Here is a 21,696-nt window from a genome sequence, read left to right on the forward strand (position 1 = left end):
AGGAAAGTAAGGGAGGTCTTTCATTGCACCAGAAGATAACAATGACAGTTTTGTTTTTGGGAAGCAACAAGAATGACAGAAATTATACCCTTTGTAAAGTTTATTTAGATTACCACTGAGCTCCTTATTCAGACATGCAGAGGATTTACTGATGCCAATGTCAACCTCCCTGCTACAGTTTCCTTTCCAAACCTCACTAATGACATCTCTTTGAGGTTTTGTTAATGCAAACAGGGTAAGACCAAGATGCCCTTAGGGAACTGTGTCATCAGCTCTGCTTAACCCTACAGGGTAGAAGTCTCATTTAGCATTTGATGACTAAAGATATTGTCATAATGCCTGGTCCCTATGTGTTGTGAGTTGGTGAACAAACATGACAAAACATGGAAATGGCTAGACACACTACCTGCATGTTTAGAAAAACTTATTTTTTTTCTTTCTTAAATAGTTTTGCTTCCCTTGCTCAGTCCTTCCTTGAAGCCTACTGGTCCATTCACTGAATTTCTGAAAATGAAATAAGTTGGTTTTTCTACTTCCATGATCTCAGATAGGAAACATGGTGGCATTCCTGCTCATAGGATTTCACCTGACCCTTGCTTTCTGTTTTATATTGAGAAATGGAGGGAGGACCCAATTTCAGCAGTGCATTTCTGCCCCTGGAGACTGCAGTATATAACTGTGCTTAAGGGAAGGCTCAGTCAGATGAGGACTGGATGGGTTTGCAAAGGGGAAATCATACTTGGCCAACCTGATAACCCTCTATGATGAAATTACTGGCTTGTAATTACATAATTACTGGATTATTGGGCAGAATGCACCCTCAGCAAGTTTGCTCATGTTCCCACCTGTGAGGAATGGCTGATACACCACAGGGCTGTGCTGCCATCCAAAGGGAAGGAACCTCAACAGGCTGGAGATACAGCAAACAGGAGACTCAGAAGTTCAGCAAAAGCAGTGCAGGGCCCTGGACCAGTATTTTCTGGGGGCTGACCACCAGGAAAGCAGCCTTGTACCAGAGGAACTGGGGGTTCCAGTGGACACTGGGGTGAACATGAGCCAGCTCTGTGCCCCTGTGGTAACGAAGGCTGGTGGAACTCAGGGCTGCCTTAGGAGGGCTGTGGCTGAGACAGGTGACCCTTCCTTTCTACCAGCCCTGCTGAGGCCACATGTGGAGCACTCTGTCCAGTTCTGGCCTCCCCAGTATCAGAGAGGCACAAAGCTACTGGAGACAGTCCAGCAAGCAGTCACTGAGATTGATTATGGGACTGGAGCACCTCTCACATGAGGAAAGGCTGGGACAGGCAGGATGGTTTAGCATATAAAAGAGAAAGCTCAAAATGGGTATTGGCAATGTAGATATACATGAAGGGAGAGTGTACAGAAGACTGAGCCAGGGATTCCATCAACAGGAATGCAGCAGCTGACAGTGTGCTGTGCACTCCCTGTCACAACCAGAGTGGTTACCCTGGTGATCCCTCTGCCTTGTCATGGTTTAACCCCAGCTGCCAACAAAGCCCCACGAAGCTGCTCTCTCACTGCCCACCAGTGAGATGGGGGAGAGAATCAGGAGAGTAGAAGTGAGAGAACTTATGAGCTGAGATAAAAACAGTTCAATAGGTTAAGGCAAGAGCTGTGCACACAAGCAAAGCTAAACAATGTGCTCATCCACCACTTCCTGTGGGCTGGCAGGTGTTCAGCCATCTCCTGGACAGCAGGGCTCTATGTGTAATGGTGACCTGGGAAATGCAAACGCTGACATTCTAAACATGATCCCCTTCCTCCTTCTTCCCCCAGGTTTGTATGCTGAGCATGACACCATATGGTATGGAGTATCCCTAGGGGCAGCTGTCCCAGCTGTGTCCCCTTCTAACTCCTTGTCCATCTCCATTCTCCTCACTGAGGGCTGTGTGAGGAGCAGAAAATGCTTTTACTCTGTATGAGCACTGCTCAGCAATAACAGAAACATCCTGGAATTACCAACACTCTTTCCAGCACAAATCCAGAATATAGCCCTATACTATCTACCACGAAGAAAACTAAGTCTTTGCAAGCTCAAACCAGTGTATCCCTTAATCAATGAAAAAGACTTTTATTTATTTCAATATGCAAATAATTTAGTGTGGTATAGATGATATTTTGATTCTTTTTAAGACCCTTTTATTTCCAGACTAAAACCTTGATGTATGTCAATCCCTGTATGGGCCATTTACTTAATAGTTGGACTCGATGATCCTTGTGGGTTCCTTCCAACTAAGAATATTCTGTGCATCTATTCCTAATGGCTACCCTTAGATAAAGCCAGAGGCAGTTTCATTGTTCTCAGCTGTGCTGTAGGCAATGTATGTGGGAGTCAGAGTTAGCAGGGATGAGCCATGGCATACATGAGCTTGTGTCTCCCAAATCCTTTTCCTCTATGAAACAGCAATTCTAAATCTTCAGCTCTATTAGTTTGCATGTCAGCAAAGATGACTCACTGGAGTGGCAGCAGGCCAGGAAGTATAGTTTTGCTCTCCTTTGCTGAAAATTCAAAATAGCAAAATTTGGTGCCTGATTAATATTACATAAATATGCAAATTTTTCTAGCATAAGGGCTGAGAGGTATAAAATCATTGTGCATGTAATGTAAAAGCAAGGCTGTAATTTACAAGAAAACCTCCCCCATGCAGGAAGGTGAATACTCAAGACAGGCTTGCAGAGATGTCACTTCCGAAGCGCTGGTGTGCTGTGGTGCTGCCCCTTTGCACAAGTGCCATTGCATTGTGCATAAAGGTGCTAATAAAGAATTCAGAATGTATCAAATGCTGTTGTTTGAAGGCTGTTTAACAGCGGGGCTAAGACAAAAGAAACTGGCAATTAGGTATATATTTAGGAGTCTTTCTGCAGACATCTGGAGTTCATTTCAGCAATAATTCAAAAACCCCAGGATACTTTCTGCCTCCTGCTGCTAAGTGAATGTAGGAGTAAAGCTGCTATTTTCACTGACAAGACATTTTGCTTGTGAAATTCTCCCACTTGCACATAATCACTGTTCTAACAAATTACAACATAGAGCACAACTCTCCATGAGTCAGGGAGAATATGATGCCTTCTCAGGTGATACAGGATTGTAGGGAGAATAAAAGCAATCTCAACCAAAAAATAATAGAATTTAGACAAGCCCTTGGCTAGTCTAATCAGGCTGAGTAAAGCAGTTACTTCATGCTCAGGGAATCTGGGCTTATATTTATTTACCAGGTTAAGGCACCAAGCCAGTTAAATTTAGGCTCTTTCAAATTGCTCTGACTAGTTACTAGCATGCAGTTTTCTGGAGTTTTTCACTTCTTTTGATTACTTTTATAATGAGTTATGAGTAAAATAGTGCCTTAACAGTGCAGATTTAAGTGAAAGCCTGATTGAAGCAGATTATAAAGACCATTCTGCATATTCTGTCCCACAAGTTCTCATCTAGGCAAATTTGGTATAATCCAGGTAGTCCGTATTATGCCCTTCTGTTCTTTATCTCTTTGTATACTGTCAGTGTCCAGAGTATTGTATCACATTAAAAGCTGTGAAAATGGACAGTCAACTACTTAGATTAGTTGGTATAGTCTTGTTTTATCCCAGTAGGTGCATCTTAGCTGGCTCTTCTGTTTGCGAGTCTGTTTGGAAATATTTTGGGGAAAAAAATGGGAAAAAATAATTCTCACTGTTAAAATTCGAAGCTGTTTCAGGTGTATGTCTCCTCATCAGCTGCAGTATGTGGCTTCTAAATGAGATTTTGGTGCCAATGTACCTTATATAAGTATGGGTCAGCCAATCCTCAGAAGAACAACTTTGCTCCTTACTATTCTTTCATTTTTAAAGCTTGTTCATGACAGTACACACAGTCTGGCTCATGGCTGCTATCTAATTGCCTGTATGTGGCAGTGAGCATCTGCATGAACCAGACAAGCCTGGTGTGATTCTTCACCTGTTGATCGTGGTGAGCTGTAATGAGCCCTAGTTACTTATTACCAGACCTGCAGTCATCTCTGCAGGACTGGCAGAATAGCTCCTGTTGAGTTCCACCACTGGCTGAACACTAGTGTGGCACATAGCCCTGTCCTTAATGCACAGGCTGTGTTTCCAAATAGTGATCCAGTAATGCCAGTTTGAACTGTTCTCGTTCATTTATCCTGGAATCAGCTCCTCTCTGAGCAAACAGGGCAGTGCAGAACCCCCATAAGAAGCAGCTGCTGCAAAAACTTGCTGGGCCTCTCTTTTTCCTAGTTTTGTTCTTTAGCTGATATTGGCTGGGTTTGTACAGCTCTTAACAAGCAGTGAAGTTGTTTTGTTGTCTTCCATGCTGGATTTCTTTCCTGGCACATTTTCTCCTGACTGGCCCTTGGAGTACATGTGTTGTGTGGGAAGATAGCACATGGACCCCAGCAGAGTCACTCTGCTTCACTCCTCTGAACATACTGGTAAAACAGAAAGCTCCAACCTACCCTTAAAAGCACCCTACAGTACCAAAGCAATACATAGGCAGTGGTTAAAGCAAGAGTCCTGGTCAGGTACACTGTGAGAATTCAGGTAGCTGGATGAATCCCAGCTGCCCAGACCTTGTCTGCACTCTGAATGAACACAATTGTTCTGAAATGGTTTGAGGTACTCTTGTTGGATTGTAAACCTTTCTAGCTTAGCTAGGATAATAAAATAACTTTATTTAGATGATCTCTTCTGACACTGTCTCAAGCTCATTTTGCTCAGAATATTGTCTAAACCAGAGCACAATCATAATCACATGTTACTTCTGGGTAGCAAATACTGAAAGAGTAAATTTTGATTTTGGTACTTTATTCCTGATGCTGTTCATACTGTCATTGAGTGGATGCTGTAGAACTAGCAAAAATCATCTGGTGTGCTTACATTTCAGTCTGTTTGTAGTTTCAGCAGGCAACTTATAATCAGTTGGTTTATCAAGAGCATTTAATAACAAGGTTTTGGCAAACTAACAATAATATATTCAAAGAACTCATAGACTTCAATTTATGGATTAAAAAAGGTTTAATTAACTAAGTCTCTGTATATATACAATTCTTGTCTTAGCTCTTCAGCAGAGTGTATATAGTTGTTGTCATCCCATCTGCTTCCGACAGAATGTTATCAGATGTTACCCTTTTTAATGCCTAGTTATTTTATTTCCTCAATTTTTTTTCTGCATTTGTGAACTCAGGCCTCTTGAGTTTTACAACAAGCAAGGATGAAATCTCTGGAGTACCAGGTTGATACTGATGCAGCTACTTACAGAGAAGCTATAAGAAATGGAAAGGTTAGAGGTGTCATTCACCATTATGGGCTTGCAATGTAAATAACAAAAAGTGGCATTTGCTCAGTGTTGCTGTTTTCAAAATTTTCATGTGATCACAGCAGGAAGAAATTATATGAAAAAAGACTTCATCAGATTTCCAAAGCCATTCTTATCTTAATTTTTAGTGTCCATAGACTGTACTCTGTGGCTATAATAATGCTTTCTGTTATCAAGGACAGCCTATTCAGTCAGTGTTCTTCTTCTTTTATTTATAATTCTTCATTTATAAAAATGTTCTGTCTAAAACCTGTGCTCCAATTGGAAACAGGACAGATACTTGTGCAGTGGCACTTCTCTTGCTTAGAATTATTCTGCCAAACATAAATGTGTCAGGGCAAGGGAAGCAGTATGGTTGTTTTTCTTGTGGCCAGACATCTTAGCCACTTTTAAATCAGCTCAGGTAGGTAGTTCGAACTTGTGCAAACATTCTGCCTCTTCTCAGCCCCTTTTCTCTTAGAGATATCTTTAGCACCAGGGTTTGCTGTTACTGGCACATATTTTATGGTGCTACAGAGTCAATACAAAAGCAGAACAATGCTACTGCAAGCTTCTGACATATGTGGGATGTAAAAATCAAAGCTCTGCAAAAGCAGGAGAGTAAGTTAACTTACCAGCTTGAAATAGTAAGTGACTTTTGAACACCATGATCAACAGCCATGATGGAGCTGGTATCTCCGATGTGTTCAGCTAGGAAGAGGTCATTGTGGCTGAACACCCTGGGAGAAACCCAGCCCCCGTGTAAATGAGCACATTCAATAGCTTTCATCAGGGTTGCACAATGGCAGAGTTTGACCCATAATATCTCTGGAAGTATAAATAATTAAGAAAACTGGCTTAAACTGAAAGCCATTTAGGGATGATTTCACAGACATTGAATATAGTTGTATATAGTTAAGCACAACTGCTCTTATTTTTAGTTAACAGAGAGGGGCAGGAGGATAGTTTCTTTATATTCTGATACTCTGTTTTGCAAAGATTTGAAACTATATAGTTTATAACAAATGCTTTTCCTCTTTGGAGAACAACATGCACTCCAGGAAAATGGATCTTGATATGTGTTCTCTGTTGCTCATATAAAAGTTTTATATGTGCCTGAAGATTTTCAGATTTGGAAGTGTCATAACAGTTCTACAGTACATGTGTGTTGTTATCATGGGTCTTTACACAAGAATTTTGCCATAACACACTACTGGTACAACATCTTGCTGAGTATAATTACATTCTGCTAGGAATCTTGAGTTCTCTTCGTATCCTGATGTCTATGAAGGACTCTTCTGAAGTTTGAGTTTGGATTGTGAAAGTGCCTATGACTTTGTATCTTTGTGTTTTCTATCCACAAGAGTGTAAATGCTACTATTCATACCAGTGGCTGCAAAATCAGCTAGTGGGCAGTAACTGCTGATGAGAATTGAGTGAAAAGCGCAGCTAAAATTGGGACAGTGACAGCTTGATCAGGTCTCTTCTACAGTACATCAAACATAAATAATTTCCTACCTGCTCCATCATTTTAGTTAAGTAATTGGAAATCCTATTGATCTGCACACAGGACTTAAAATAACACTCTCAGTGTCAGGGCTGTAACTTCTGCAGAGACATATTGTTCCTGATTAGTATTAGGACAGGAGCCACCCATCTCCACAGCAGCTGAGCATGTATTAGTACCATGTCAGGAAATCCTCTCTGTGGGGCTGCTGTGGATGAGCAGAATGCCACATAGTGGTGACCTCACTGATAAAATTGAAGTATGTGGATTTAATGTTGCTCTGAATACTGACTCAATAGTCTATATTCTTTCTGTCACTGAATTTTGCAGAGATCTTTCATCAGCTCTCTAAAAGAAGGAAGGTAATGAGCATCACCAACCAAACAATCTGATGAATCAGTCTGAGATGCTGTTGAAAGATCTCTCTCTCCCCCAGTCCTTTCCCTGCTTCATTGCTTCTGTGTGGGTGACTGGTTCATCTGACTCCTCTCTGTTCACAGTAGGTCTCTGCTACTTCTCTTGTATTTGCCATGCGCTCATACTCTGAAGGGCTGAAAATGTAAGAGACAGTGGATCTGAGAAGAGAAACAAGCTTGTTCTCCCACTTAGCAAGAACCAAGAAGCAGAACAGTGATATAGACACAGCAGCTGGCCAAGCTGAAACTCAGATGAAAAACTTGGCAGTATAGCCCTTTATCTACTGGATTTGCTATAATGAAATATTTAGCTGCACTGCAGCTTGAGGCCTCCAGGACATGGAGCGCTAAAAACCTGTTTCCTCAATTGATGGCTGTTTTGTGTATGATTCTATACACTTCTCAGGTAAAAAGCTGTTTAATTCATTTGAAGTTCCATGCAGAAACATCTGTGTGTAAGGTCTGTTGTGTAGCACTGTCATTGAAAGTAACTAGGACAGCCTGGAATATGAACTCCTATTAGATTTCAATCATCATAGATTTCAGTGTAAATCCTAGAGATGAATCTTGACCACTGATGAAAGGTATCTGATTTATCATCCTGTGGCTGATCAACATGTGCACATACATTTACTCTCACATTTATTCCACTGCTCCTTATTTATCTGTGAGTCTCAGTGACATTTTTTTCTACCTATCAGTTTATGGCATTGTGCATCTGGTAAGGAAGTAGTCCACAGTGTTTTATAAACAAGCTAATAATTCTCACAGCATCTTTATGTGGCCAACAAGGTGTGCCAATACTTTGTGCCCATCTTTAACAAAAAATGAACTGTGTAAAGAAATTTGAAAATTTCTTAGATCACATAAGTTAATATAACAGCTAAATCCACAATTTAGAACACCTGACTTTTTATTCTTTGGTCATAGTCACTTTTTACCACATATGATAAAGAATAAACTACTATGTTTTGGGGGCAGATTGTAAGTAAGTGCAATTGTTTGGTTTTTTAAAGAAAAAATTACAGAAAGGGCAAACACTTTGAAGTGTTGCTGGTAGGAGTACTGTTGAGTTACTTGCACTAAATGGGATAATTAATGTAACTACATAATTACAAAAATGTAGTTACATATTTTCTTGGTAATGTATGCAGTATTGAAAGGTGTCCCAGTACAGGTGTTATGGTGCAATATAGAATACTGCTGTCTAATATACACATAATGGGAATAAAGACATGTATTCTGAATTATTTAGACAAGGTGGTATCATACTGTGCTGTCCTGGGTCATATCTGAGACTTCCATCTAGTGTGCTGTGTTAACAAAGTGACTTTAATAAGCACATTGTAGCAGAATATGTTGGTTACTGGACCATGCTGCAGAAGGGAAGGCAACCTCTAGTAGCATTAATTTCAGCTGCACAGCTTTTGCTCCCATTGGATGTGATAATAGTGCCCATCATCCTGCTATGCATCATTCTGCAGAGTTTATAACTAAGTTCTTGCTTATCTGGAAGAATACCTGCTCCTTCCACATGATCCTCCTTTTCACCTCTTCATTTCTCTCAGGATCCTTTCAGAAGCAAACACGGCACATTTTTGTCAGTTCTCAGACAATACAGATAAGGATTTTACTTTTCCACCCATTCCTCTCTTTCTTTATCTCCCTCCATCTCCAGGTTTTCCTTTCATCCTTGGTGCAAGACAAAGGATCAACTTGCCAAGATTAGTAGCTGATACCCAAGAGCCTGGATTTGGGCTCACAAAGTGGTGGGAGGGGGGTGTAATGTTAATGAGTCAGAGTGGATATGTTACCTCTAGTGTCCCAAGTACTGCTTCACTGTCTAGATAAAGAGCTAGAGACTAGAGGAAAAACCTGTGTTACTGTTGATGTGTTGCAGGTGATTATTTAGTAGTTGTTGAAAATGTGTTCGTTTTATTCTGAGCATTCAATTAGAGTGGTAGTACAGTAAGTACAGGATTATCTCTCCCAGTGACTCAGATATTGTGGCAGCATTCCTGAAAAAATAGCACAGATTTCTGTAAGAAGAGATTGGATCTTAAGTGGTGAATTTATTTTTATTTGCTTTCATCAGCGATACTGCTTAATTCAAGATGCTAAACTGAGTGCTTCACACAGCCATGTGCACATTCACCCTCCTCGAGATGCATTTAAGGAGGGAAGAATATCTTCCATGAAATTGTGTTGTGTTCTTCAGCTATCAAAATCTTCCAGGGACTCGGAAAACAAACAGTCCAGAAATTATTTTCAAAAGCAGAAGCTAACATTTAGTTTCAAATTGCAAAGATCTGAGAAATGCTGACAAAAGTTTTCAGAAAGGTTGAGGAGCACTTGCAGCTTAAAGTAATTTTCCCCTGTGAGATTAAGTCCAGCTGCTTCAAGTCGGATACCCAAGAATCAAAGTTTCCATTAATTAAGAAAAACTGGGATTTATTCACTGGGGAGCTTTGGAAAGTCCCAGCAAGTGTGTTTACAGATTTAAGTGCTTTTCTGAATATTTGAATCTAAGATTTATTTGCATATACATCTTATAGGTGCTTTTTTCTCCATGTAATCTATTTTTGTGCTGCTATATCCAGTCCCTATTATTTGTGTAGTTGATTAAAATGCTTCCATTGAATACTTGAAGGAGTGAAATTGATGGAAAGTGTTTAACCTGTCTTCCTTCCCTTTCTTCCTCAGTCGCTACAAGTATAATTTCTCTGTATATTCTGACTGATAATCTTAGGAATTCTTCCCCATTTTGGACTTTTAATATGAAATAATTTCTTTATTTTGAGAATGTATTTGTTTTCATAATTTTTTTCTGTATTTTTGTGTATTTTTCATTCAGCTTCTGCTCTGTAGGTGCTTAGACATAGCCTTAGCTCCACATGAACACCTTGCCTGCACATCAAACCACTGAACCCTCTTAGCATTGCTGAGCAATTAATGAGATCCTTTTTGCAGCTTTAATGGAGAATTCCAGTCCTGTCCTTAATTTGCCAGACATAGCAGATTAGAAAGAAATCTGCTTTTTTATTAAGGCTTATTTCCCTAATACACAACATACAAGTAATTTGCACATGTGATTGTTTTTAGTATCAAAAGCACTCTTTTGGCTTTGCTTTCTTCCTGAATTCTGCAAGAGTGCACTAACTAATCTCTAATGCTGCTTTTTTTACTTGACTTCTGTGGAAGTCCCCAGAGATGAATTTGGCCCAGTTAATAAAATATAAACAGAAATCTGCAGAAGCTTCATTTACAATTCTGTGGCATGTAATGTTTTAGACATAGAGACAGTTGAGTGTAAACAATGGTAACTTTATGTACAGGAGTTGCTGATTTCAAGTTTGAATTTGATATAATGGTTAGGACTGCAGTAAGCACTGGTGAAGTTGAACAGTGCTGACTCCACCTCTGTTTTGATATGATGAGAGTGCCCCCTCGAACTGTAAAGTGAGGTGTTACTTTGACAAATATAGCTACCACTGGCAGAACAAATTGCACAGAGCTGAGACTGAAGAGTTCTACCTGACAGAAGCATTACTATGTTGGTGTTTTTCCAAACCGGAAAGCATTTTCTGGTGTTCACACCATAAACAGAAGACAGTGTTAAAACACAGCTGTATAGGAAGGTTATAAAGCATTCAACTTCTGTAAGAGGGCAAAAATAAAAAGGCAGAAGTACTATGAAACACCCCTACAGTATTAAGTCCAGTGTATCAGAAATCACTGGCTGATTTTTGATCAATGGTGTTACACACATTGGGTGTGTATCATTACCACTAAATGTTGTATTCCGGATTTGTTGTCTGTACATATTTCGTACTAGTACTACTTGAACTGGATTTATGTTGCTGGAAAGGGCTGTGGCAGATGTGGTTGTTAATTAAAAGCTGAGAGCAATACCTGCGCTGCCTGGGGCCGGTCGGGTCCCGGTGCCGCTTTCCCGGGACGTGCCCCGAGCTGGCCGGGCTGAACGCGCCATCTACTGACTGGCGGGGATGGCAATTTAAAACGAGGAGAAAGGAGCAGAAAACCGGCGGAGTTTTGAATTGATTTCTGCATCAGCAGGGAAAGTGGATGAAGTTTGACAAATCCTTATATTGCCTTATTTTTCTTCCCCTAATTAACAGCCATTCCTAGATCATTATTTTTTTTAAATGCCACTGTTTATATTGTTTGTTCTCCACTCTGCTCTCAGGCTGTTTGCTAAAATAGATTGAATCACCTGCTGTGGCACAGGATTTGAGCAGAAAGTTAGTGCTGTAGTCACAAAGCTTCAGAATTAATTGCAACATCAGTTTATTGCCTGCATCTGAAATGCTGATTTTCAAAAATTTGTTTCAAATGTGTAGACCTGCCTGAATTTCTTAGGGTCATAGAATGATTTGGATTGCAAGGGATCTTTAAATGTCATTTAGCCCAACCCACCTGCAATGAGCAGGGACATCTTCCTCTAGATCAGATTGCTTAGTGGCATGTCCAGCCTGACCTTGAATGTTTGCAGGGATGAGGAGTCTACAACCTCCCTGAGCAATCTGTCCCAGTGTTTTACCACTCTCATTGTAAAAATCCTCTTCTTTAGATCTAGTCTCAAGCTACCCTCTTTTAGCTTAAAACCATTAGCCATTGTTTTAGCTCAGCAGACCCTACTAAAAAGCTTGTCTCCATGTTTTTATAAGCCCCCTTAAAGTACCAAAAGGCTGCAATAAGGTCTCCCATCCCTCACTCTCCCATTGTTCACCTGTCCTGGATGTAGCTGCCTAAGCCTCACTCTTGGTTGTATATAAGTGGTATGCAAATCAGATTTAGTGCAAAACAGTGGCTAATATGGGGGCCAGTAATTTTTGTTATGAATCAGGGGAGGACTTATTTGAGTCAACAAACACCTGCTAGCTGTATAGATGAAGAGAAGAAATGCACACTGAGGACCTTTGTTTTCTGTATGCAATGTTTACAAATCAAGTTAAATATTGAAAGCGACATTTTGAGGTTGTTTCTCTCTGGAGACACCTGTGTGATTCAGTCCAAGTCACTGTTACTTTGAAAACCAACTGTCCATGTGGATCCCATCTAATGAAGTACTTGTGATTTTGATTTAAAAATAACCTCTTTGAGATTGTTGGCTTAAGGAAAGTGTTATTCTTTTTCTGTCCCTTTTTTCTTAGGATATTAAATACAACATTGTTTGAACTATATGAAGCTCTGGGCAATTTTCCTGCCTTGTGGGTCTTCAATGTGCTGCTTATAGTTCTTCAAATTCTGCACTGTTTTTGGTCATACCTAATCATAAAGGCAGCCTACAAAGCTATTTCAAAGGGCAAGGTAAGACAACACGGGGTAAGACATCTGTTTAATGATTTTAGGTTTTCCATTATTAATAGTGGTCACTTTTTGTTTGGTTGGGGTTTTTTTGGGTTTGTTTTATTTTTTGGTTTTTTTTTTTTTTGTTTTTTTTTTTTTTTTGTTGTTATGTTTTGTTTAGTTTGGTTTGGTTTGGATTTGTTTTGTTTTGTTTTGTTTTTCCTAATCCATAACATGCTACTGAAGACACATCTTGTTTTAGATAAACTCTTCTTTCCTTTCCTGGAAACTTTTTCCCACTACTAATGACTGTCAGATAAGTTAATAATACTCTGTATAGTGATTGTCTTTATATGTGCTTCTGCACTTCTTTACAACATGGTATACTGAACTAAACTACATTAGGGAAATCATGTTAAATTAACCCAACAAGTAAACTGCTTTCTTGGGGCTACCAGTTTTGGCTTTCTTCTTTATAGCAGCTGTTAGCAAAATGTTCATTTCACAGCTGGAAGTGATAGCAATAATAAAACAAAATTAAATTCTGCTGTGTCTGCTAGTGGCAAAGTGATAGATCACAGCCTCTTCTGGGTTTGCTTATTAATGAGGTATTGCAAAGAGCTATGTATTTTCTTTCTTTCTATTTTCTTTCTGTTTGGGCTAGAATTTAGTGTCTTGCTGCCAGTGGTACATTGACAGGAAGATGTCACTCCCAAAAATATCAACCCCAATACACTTGCAGTGCAGACACAGGGCTTATGTCCAAATGGTAGAGCTAATCCTTACAGATCATGTAAAGTCAGGATACTTTGCCCTTAAAGAGCAGTGCACATTGATGTGACTGACCCCAAAGTGAATGGGAATGTTCTCCAGAAAATTGCTATCTATGAATGTGCTGGAGAGCTCAGCCATGCACTGGCAGAGCCCAGAATCTGCCACTCCATCTGTGAAAGAAAGATTCATGAGCTGTATTTTGCCTGGAAGCAGCTCTTTAGTCTCCTCTGCTTTTAGCAATTATTAGTCTCAGCTGTCTTGCCTGAATTATACCAGTAACTTCAAAGACTGCTTCCTGCTCTCTCTTACTCTGCTTGTTTATCCTTTCCCTTGTGCTGTGCTGGAAGGCTGGGAAGTGGAACCCCTTGCAGGTAAGTTTCTTTAAATTTACTATGCAAAAGATTTATTCTGACATCACTGGTGTTTGTGGTTTGGGTTGTTTTGGTTCTTTTACTGTGTAGTTTTTGCTTGGTATTTATCCATTGTTAGTCTTTACTTAAATATATAAATACAATCTTGAAAGGCCATTTTTTACTTCTTGGCTATGGATCATCTAAAACCAGTCAAACCCACTAAACCCACTTCTATCTGTAGTGTTTGTGTACTATTCTGTTTCACCTTTTTTACATAGAGATAGATGGATGGATGGATAGATGTGTGTGTGTGTATATACATACTTATCTATCCATCTATATATATCTCAATAGGATAAGCATCTGCTCTGTCAGCATTCAAGACACACACTTGACATTGTCAATCCTTCACTTTGTAGTTCTAACAATTGCACAGGAGAAAATTGAGATGGTGCAGAGTTAAAGCAGAGTTAGATGCTTGCAGTAACAAAGTGTCCAGGTTAGAGATGGATATGTATGACATATATACAGAGGATTAATTTTCTTTCAGATCTTAACTTTCTCACTTGCAATGCCATTCTTTCTATTTCTGCAATAAAAATCAGAACTATTTTCACAACACATTACCGATATCTTGCAGGTAAGTACTAAGTACTGCAAGATATGCTGCATTCATATCAGGTTTTAAGTGCAAAGACCCTGCTTCATTGCTGCATTTTAAAAACAAATGGAGCAGATCCCATGTTTAGCAGAACTGGCTACAGCATAGAATCTTATTTTGATTTTTGGCTTTGGGGCAGGACCCTAGCAGAAAAATTGTCAGTGAATCTATTAAGAGATTTTAAGTTGATGCAGAATTGTTCAGTTATCCGGTCTGCCATCACATAGATCACACGTGCTCAGTACTATGTGCTGAGACCATTCTCTTCTGTCTGATAAGGTATAATTCTAAGTGTATTTCTGCACCACCACCAGCTGCAATATAAAAGTTCTTTTATATTAAAGACATTGAATCAACCTATTAATTGAAGCTCTGTAAAGTATGGAACCAAATTTCTGACCTCAGATGAAGTCCAGTTTCACAGATGTCAGAACTGTGGGCTTGCTAGACATTGGCATTAAAAACTTGACTTACTGGGAGCTATATGGGAACTGTTTTCTTTTTTCACTAGTTCCAAGCAGAATAGTGTCACTCAGGTACTGTGATATTGCAAGAGCAACACTGGGAGCTCCAAAGGCAAATGGCTCTTTCTGAAATGAGAGTGGAATTGTCATGAAGATTTTCCAGAGGAGAGGATTATTGTAAGCAAAAAATTACACACAGTGGCCCTGTTCTTGAAGTGTGTTTAGTTCTTCAGGGAGAAGACTCACCTTGAGTTTTGTCCCCTTTTATGTTCATTTGCTGTAGTAAAGTCAGCTGTAATTGCCTGATTGTGGCAACCAGTAGATTGATGGTGGATCAATTGTGAAGGAATTGGGATGCTCAGCTATACAAACAGGAGTAGAAGCAGGCATGAAAATGGCATCCTTAGAGCTGCATGCAGATTAAACCTCAGACCATTTTCTGTCGATGCTGGTTTTTTATACTACATCTGATGGACTCTTGCTAGTTTTGGAGATTTTCAAGATTTTTCAAAGAAGTCAGCTGAAAATTAGCAGGAAATCCCTAGCAACTAAAGTCCATCTGTTTCTGAAACACCTTTCCAGTGACAAAATGGGGCACACAGTTAAATGGTGTTCCTTATGTTAGGGACTGAACTGGACTATGTCTACATTTTGCAAGTGCCGTTCTCACCACTTGTCTGAAATTAGAGACTGGAGTAACCTGGCGTGATGAATTTTATTTCAAGCAGTACTCATGTCTCATCCTGCAAGCACACAACACTTCCCTGGAGCCATGTGGTCTCCAGAGAATTGAGAAGTAAGGGGCAGGAAGCTGGGTTGAACATTTTGTATTACCAGGTCAAAGAGCAGCACTCCAAATGAAGGACAGGAAATAAAGTTGTAGTTAGTGGGAGGGCAGAGGGACTGAGCCTAGGTTGAATTTGGAAGTTTGGATTGTTGTTTACTTCGGTCTGTGCAAAACTCTTTGCCTTGAGCACTTGGCTATACTACCTTCAGTACACCAGTGCTGAGTTCTCACCCTGCCTTTGCATATGGCATATGTATGTGCAAACATCTGTGTTTGAAGTGAGTGCAGGCAGGCAAAGGCAAAGAAGTGTCCCAGAGCTGAAATTGCCTTCAAAAGTCAAATTGAAAAAAATGTGTGAATTCTCTGATTCTCTTGAACCAAAAAGGTGAGATGTTTCCGTACAGTCACCTACTGCCTACTTCTTTTCCACATTCTACAGGTAGCAAAGGATGCCCGAAGTGACGTTGAGTCAAGCTCAGATGAGGAAGAAACAGTACCTCGCTCAAAAGCCCCGCACAGCTCTGTCGCCACGAATGGGACCAGCGGTGCCAACGGGACAAACGGGTATCTTACTGGTGCCACTTCCTCAGAGGAGCATTAATCCTTCACATCAGTCATGAGACACGAACAGAATGAACTGTTTGCTACTGGAAGTAAATTATAAATTGTGAATGCAGTTTATTCATGTATTTCAGCATCAGAAAAAATTAGGAGTATCAAAGCATTCTGATAGCGCACTGCCATATTTCCTGTTTGTGAATGAAGACAGCACACCACTCTGTATACGTAGGCATGCTGTATGTGTATGTAACTGACACAATGGGAGCAGTATTTTCACTTGTATTGTCTGAAATATTATTTATTTTTTATTATTTTGGGAACTTCTGGACAAAAGGGAATATCCATTCTCAAAGTTTGTGTCTTGGATTCTCGGTAATGGGGAGAGCATCATGCTCAGATCTCTTCTGTCCATTCCTGTTGGTTTTGCTGAATCTGCTATAAGTAATAGTTGCTTGATTTGTTACTTACAGTAAGATAAAACATAGCTTTATAGATTTTAGATCTGCTTCAGATATTTTTGCTATCTTTGTCTTTTAAAGTACTGGTTTTGAAATCAAATCACAGTTACTGTTCTTCCAACAGTTTGGGAAAAAATGTGGTCATTGTGGGATATTATTTTAGCGTAATTTAAAATTCAATTTGGTGGTTAATTGCATTAGAAGTAGACTTTATTTGTTGTGCAAATACCCAAAAACATTGTTGTCAGCACTTAGGATAAATTCATTATTACCTTTTTTTTTTTGGCCTTTCAATTTTTGACCTTAACAGATTTTAGCTTTTTGCAGAGATTCCATGTAAAAAGGTGTTTCTTCAAATGCACCATTCTGAATCCAGACTTATCTCCTGAAATTGTTCTTGCACGTTTACTTGATTGAGAGCAGGGGTGTAATGGAAAAAACAGCAGATTAAAAGTTCATTTCTTCCTCAGACTCAGCTCAGTCTAGGTATTGTTCTCAAAATTATTGCCACTTCCTTGGCAGGGTAAAGAGAGAGAAGGCAGAATGTCATACATTACTAAAATTAGTTTATTTTATGTGTGTGAGAACTTGAGCAAAATTCACTTAGCATAATTCCTTTGAATGCTCAGCAGTATTTCATCACCTCTACAAATAAAATTAGGGGGTGTCTGTAAAATAATTTTGCATTCCTTTTTCATCCAAAATTTACAAATAGTGTCCCAAAGAAGACGTAATAACACCCTAAGTAAACGTATTTTTAAACATTATATACATACTTCTTCCAGTCTCTAGATCAAAGTTGGATGTAGGATGCTAAGGATCATACAGCTCTTGCTGGACACTCTTCTGTGATTTGTGACAGCAGTGCCAAAAGTAGGCAGGGCTCTTGGGTAACAGACTCTATGCAACCTGCTGTTCAACACTATTGGGTGTGCACACAGAACCAATGTGCTTATAGACCAAAGATTTACATACACACACACACATATATATAAAAGTTTAAAAAATGAAGGAAAAAAAAGGGGAAAAAAAATCTCAAGCATATCTTCTACCTACAAAGGGATTGGAGTCCTGTGTTCAGCTGGAAACCTGATCCATGAGGTAATTTCTGATTCCTTCCACTATGCAAATAGTAAAATATAGATGGTTTCTGATGCCATAAAACATGTTCAAAGACTCTATTTTATATAGACTTCATTGAAGAAAGTTGTGTTGTCACTTCTTTCTTTTGAAAACTGAGATTTGTCCTATTCTACTGGTCACTCTTGAAAACTTCTACAACTTTTTTTATCCATAGAAACCTCTTGTGTGTTAGGAAAAAGGAGATGTGCTAAAAGCAAGGTTGGAATGGCATGAATGGAAATAGTACCTCAACTTAGTAAAGAATAAAGGTAAGAAAACTCAGAAATTGTAAATCACAATAGATCTGTCAGTTCTGCTACCCACAGAGCATCTTTTGAAAAAGCCAGATAACCTTGTAATCCAGCAGCTGCATAGTTTATATGTCCATGAGTATATCTGAGGGAGCAAGGGAGCCTTACTTAAATCTTCTTCTCCCCAGAAAGTTTCTCTGCCTCTGATCTTTTTCATCTGTCTCCCATGCATTTGATTTCATAACAGTTTTCTGCAGGACATGTTATACGTGTGAAAATATGCTGATTGCAATATAAAGTATCCTATCCATGGTGTTTGCAGCTGTGTAGTAATTACTGCAAAGATGATGCCAAGATTTTAAAATAAAACCATCCTGGGGTCAATTAAATTAAGATTTTAATTTGTGAAATCTGACCTGCTAAAATAGAAATGGAGAATATCATTTAAACACACCTCTTTCATGGTGTTGGTTACTACCTCCATTGAAGCATTTCCCTTCTGCAAAGATGGTTACACAAATGACATTCTGGCAAAATATTTTGTCTTACATGAGAACAGAATGTTGCTCTGAACTGTCAATGTGCACAGCATAGACCACATGCTGCAATGTTGGTAATACCAGGGCACAGAGCAGTCCCCAACAACAATCCTGGTGCCAGAGGCCTTTAGTCCCTGTTGGTCCTCTTCAGCAATGTTCTGTAATTTTCATTCAGATGTAGAGTCAAGGCTACAACCCTTGAGATGATTTACCATCACTACATATGCTGTTAGGGTATCGCAGAATCATGGAATGTTAAGGGTTTGAGGGGACCTTGAAGATCATCTAGTCCCAACCTCCCTGCCATGAGCAGGGACACTTCACACTAGACCAGGTTGCTCAAGACCTTGAACACTGCCAAGATTGGGGCATCCACAGCTTCCCTGGGCAAGTTGTTCAGTATTTTACCACCCCTGAAGTAAAGAATTTCTTTCTAAAGCTAACCTAAACTTTTCTCCTTTTTGCTCCAATCCTCTTATCAACTTCATGGCCCTTCTCTGGATGTGCTCCAACAGTTCTATGTCCTTCTTATGTTGGGGACACCAGAGCTGGCTGCAGTACTCTGGATGGAGTCTCTCAAGAGTGGAGGGACAGAATCCGTGCCCTGCTGCCCATGCTCCTGTGGATGCAGCCCAGGATACATTTGGCTTTCTGGGCTGCGAGTGCACACTGATGGCTCACGTTGAGTTTTTCCACCAACCATCACTCCCAAGTCTCTCCACAGGGTTGCTCTCAACCACTTCTCCACCAAGGAGTGCCTGAGATTGCCACAACCCAGGAGTAGGACTTTGCACTTGCTTACTTGAGCTTCATGAGGTTTCCTTCAGCCTCTCTCTCAAGCCTGTCAAGGTCTCTTGATCCCCACTGTTAAATGGTGCATCTGGGATTGAAACTCTTCCTTTGAGGTTTAAATTCAGTTACATCTGTGATGTGCTAAAGCATGGATGCAGTTACCTTGGTTCAGCTAAAACCCAATGACATGCTTATCGCCTATAATCCTGGCTTTTTGGAGTCTGTTCTTAGCAGTCTTGGATAAACTTCATACAGGTATGTCTGGAAAGTGAGAAAAGACACAAATTTGGGGAAACAGGATAAGAAGTCTTAAGAACTTTCCCAACCTTTGCTAAACAATGACTGTTCTTTCAAGCTAGAGGTTTATTATAAAAATTACAAATTCACACTTTTTTTTTTTGTCTCTAGCAGGAAAGACCAAGTGATTTAGTGATCAGACATGGCAGTGTGCTTTAATTCATTGTTTCAGATAATGGGTGTGAAAACTTTGGCTTCATCTTCCACTCTGCAGAGAAAATGCCATGCAATTGTTTCCTTTTTCATTTGAATTTGATTGCTTTTCTGATTAAGAGCTTTGCAAGGTGCATTTGGAGGTCATTGAGTATTTAGAGGTTAATTGCACATATTTTAGAAGATTGACTGAAATTATTCGCATGATTCATGGTAAATGTGAGGCTTTAAAAGGTTCTGTATATTCACACCTTTTGTAGAATTGTAATTTAGTAATTCTAGAAATGAGAGTTTGTATAACCTCTCTGTCTTTGAGTTCTATGCTCCTTGTTTATAGTACAGTACATGACACAGTGGTTGAGATGTCAAAGTAGAAAACGGAGGAAATTAGAGTTTATTAGTAAATAGTAAGAATTTGTCTTCTCTCCTAGACAGCCCAGATTACAGTAAAACAAGTTTCAGGTTACCCTTTGTGTACTGTTTCCCATATTGGCATATTTTGTATCAAAAGAAAAATACATGGTGGATTTATGGTTTTGTTTGGTTGTTTTTCATAAAGAAGAACATTGCAGAGAATGGTAAAAATACCTGATCAAAATAAGAGTGGACATAGGAGTCTTTTGGGTCTTGATCAGTGTTAAGTAGTGCTAGTTTTAAAGTACCAAAGTGCCCCATGCTGTTTCCTTGTTGCCCTTTTGTAGTTTTTTCTATCTGTTATTTATTTAATGATTCCAGCAGAATTGGTACAGGTGTCACAGCTTCATATCTCCTGCCTCAGCCTGTGACCATTCTGTGACTATGTGATTGCCAATGCCCAGTGCTTTTTCTGAGACCCAAGTACATGCACTAAAGCTTTGCTTACAGTGGAATGATTCTTGTCTTAAATCTGTATCCAATTCAGGTGAAAATCACTTCCTGCTTCTGAGCAGGACATGAGGGTGAAAGCTGTGACCCTGCAGCACACACCACTGGTGATCCATGCTGGTTGATTGAGACACTCCGTGTTTTACACAGAGTGCTCTAGTAGGAAACCTAATGCCCATTTCATTCATTATCTCATTACCACAGCCTTCTGTATCTCAGAGAAATATGGGCTACCATTGGTTTTATACAGCTGATGCTTTGGTATTTTCTTAATCTCTTTGCTACAACTCATTTTTGTATGTCTCCTATTGTCTACTTCCTGTGACATATGTGGGAGAGGAGTATTAAATACTTTTTACCCTTCTAGTAATGTGGACCCTCTTAGGCCTAACTTCAATGTTCTGCAAACTACAGTTGCCTTTAAACCATGAAGCAAAACTAGTTTGTATTACTTGTTTTGACTGGTTTTGATTTGGAACAGAGATCTAATGGGAACTTCAGTAAGACATTATTCTTTTTTTCCCTTTTCTTTTAAAAAGCTCTAGTGGAGGTCTGCAAAGGTGGTGTACATGTACCACCTTTACACTGTAAAGATTTCTGATTGTAGTTGCAATGAAAACACAGTGTTTGAGTGTGTCTCTACAGAATTCTCTATCTTTGAAATTGCTTTCAATTAAAAAACTGGAGGAAATACCATGAAAGGATGTTTTGGAGTCATGTCAATGATCGCATGTGTCAGACAAAAGGCAAAAAATACTGTCTTACATGACTTAAAAGAGGTGCAACAAAACACATTTTCTGGCTTCTGCTGAGCTTCAGCTTTTTGCTGTTCTGGGGTTTACCTTTACATAAGCTCTCATACCATACTGTGCAAGTTGACTGCTGCAAGTCAGGGTGAGGCAAATGACACATTTTCACCTGTGTTTTCATGAAAATCCTGTGCTTGAGCAACTCTTTCAGAAATGTGGTGATGTGTAGGAACTCCACTGTTCTGGATACAGTGATGCACTAGCTAGAAGTCCTTTCATGTATAGCTATTGTGTGGAACTTTGGGAGTTATTTTGTCTTTCATTTGACTGGGT

General features: G+C 39.5%; 1 protein-coding gene across 1 annotated transcript in view; it reads left to right on the forward strand.

The window, feature by feature from the left end:
• CERS6 (ceramide synthase 6) overlaps positions 1 to 16,279 on the forward strand; it is a 94,139-nt gene extending 77,860 nt beyond the window's left edge. The window contains exons 9-11 of the mRNA XM_021534753.2: positions 12,403 to 12,559; positions 13,660 to 13,683; positions 16,017 to 16,279. Coding sequence (XP_021390428.2) covers positions 12,403 to 12,559; positions 13,660 to 13,683; positions 16,017 to 16,178 — 343 coding nt within the window. The 3' untranslated portion in view covers positions 16,179 to 16,279. The remainder of the gene's footprint in view (positions 1 to 12,402; positions 12,560 to 13,659; positions 13,684 to 16,016) is intronic.
• Positions 16,280 to 21,696: the final 5,417 nt, after the last annotated feature.

The sequence above is a fragment of the Lonchura striata genome, chromosome 8 (assembly GCF_046129695.1).
Source record: "Lonchura striata isolate bLonStr1 chromosome 8, bLonStr1.mat, whole genome shotgun sequence".
Lineage (NCBI taxonomy): Eukaryota > Metazoa > Chordata > Aves > Passeriformes > Estrildidae > Lonchura > Lonchura striata.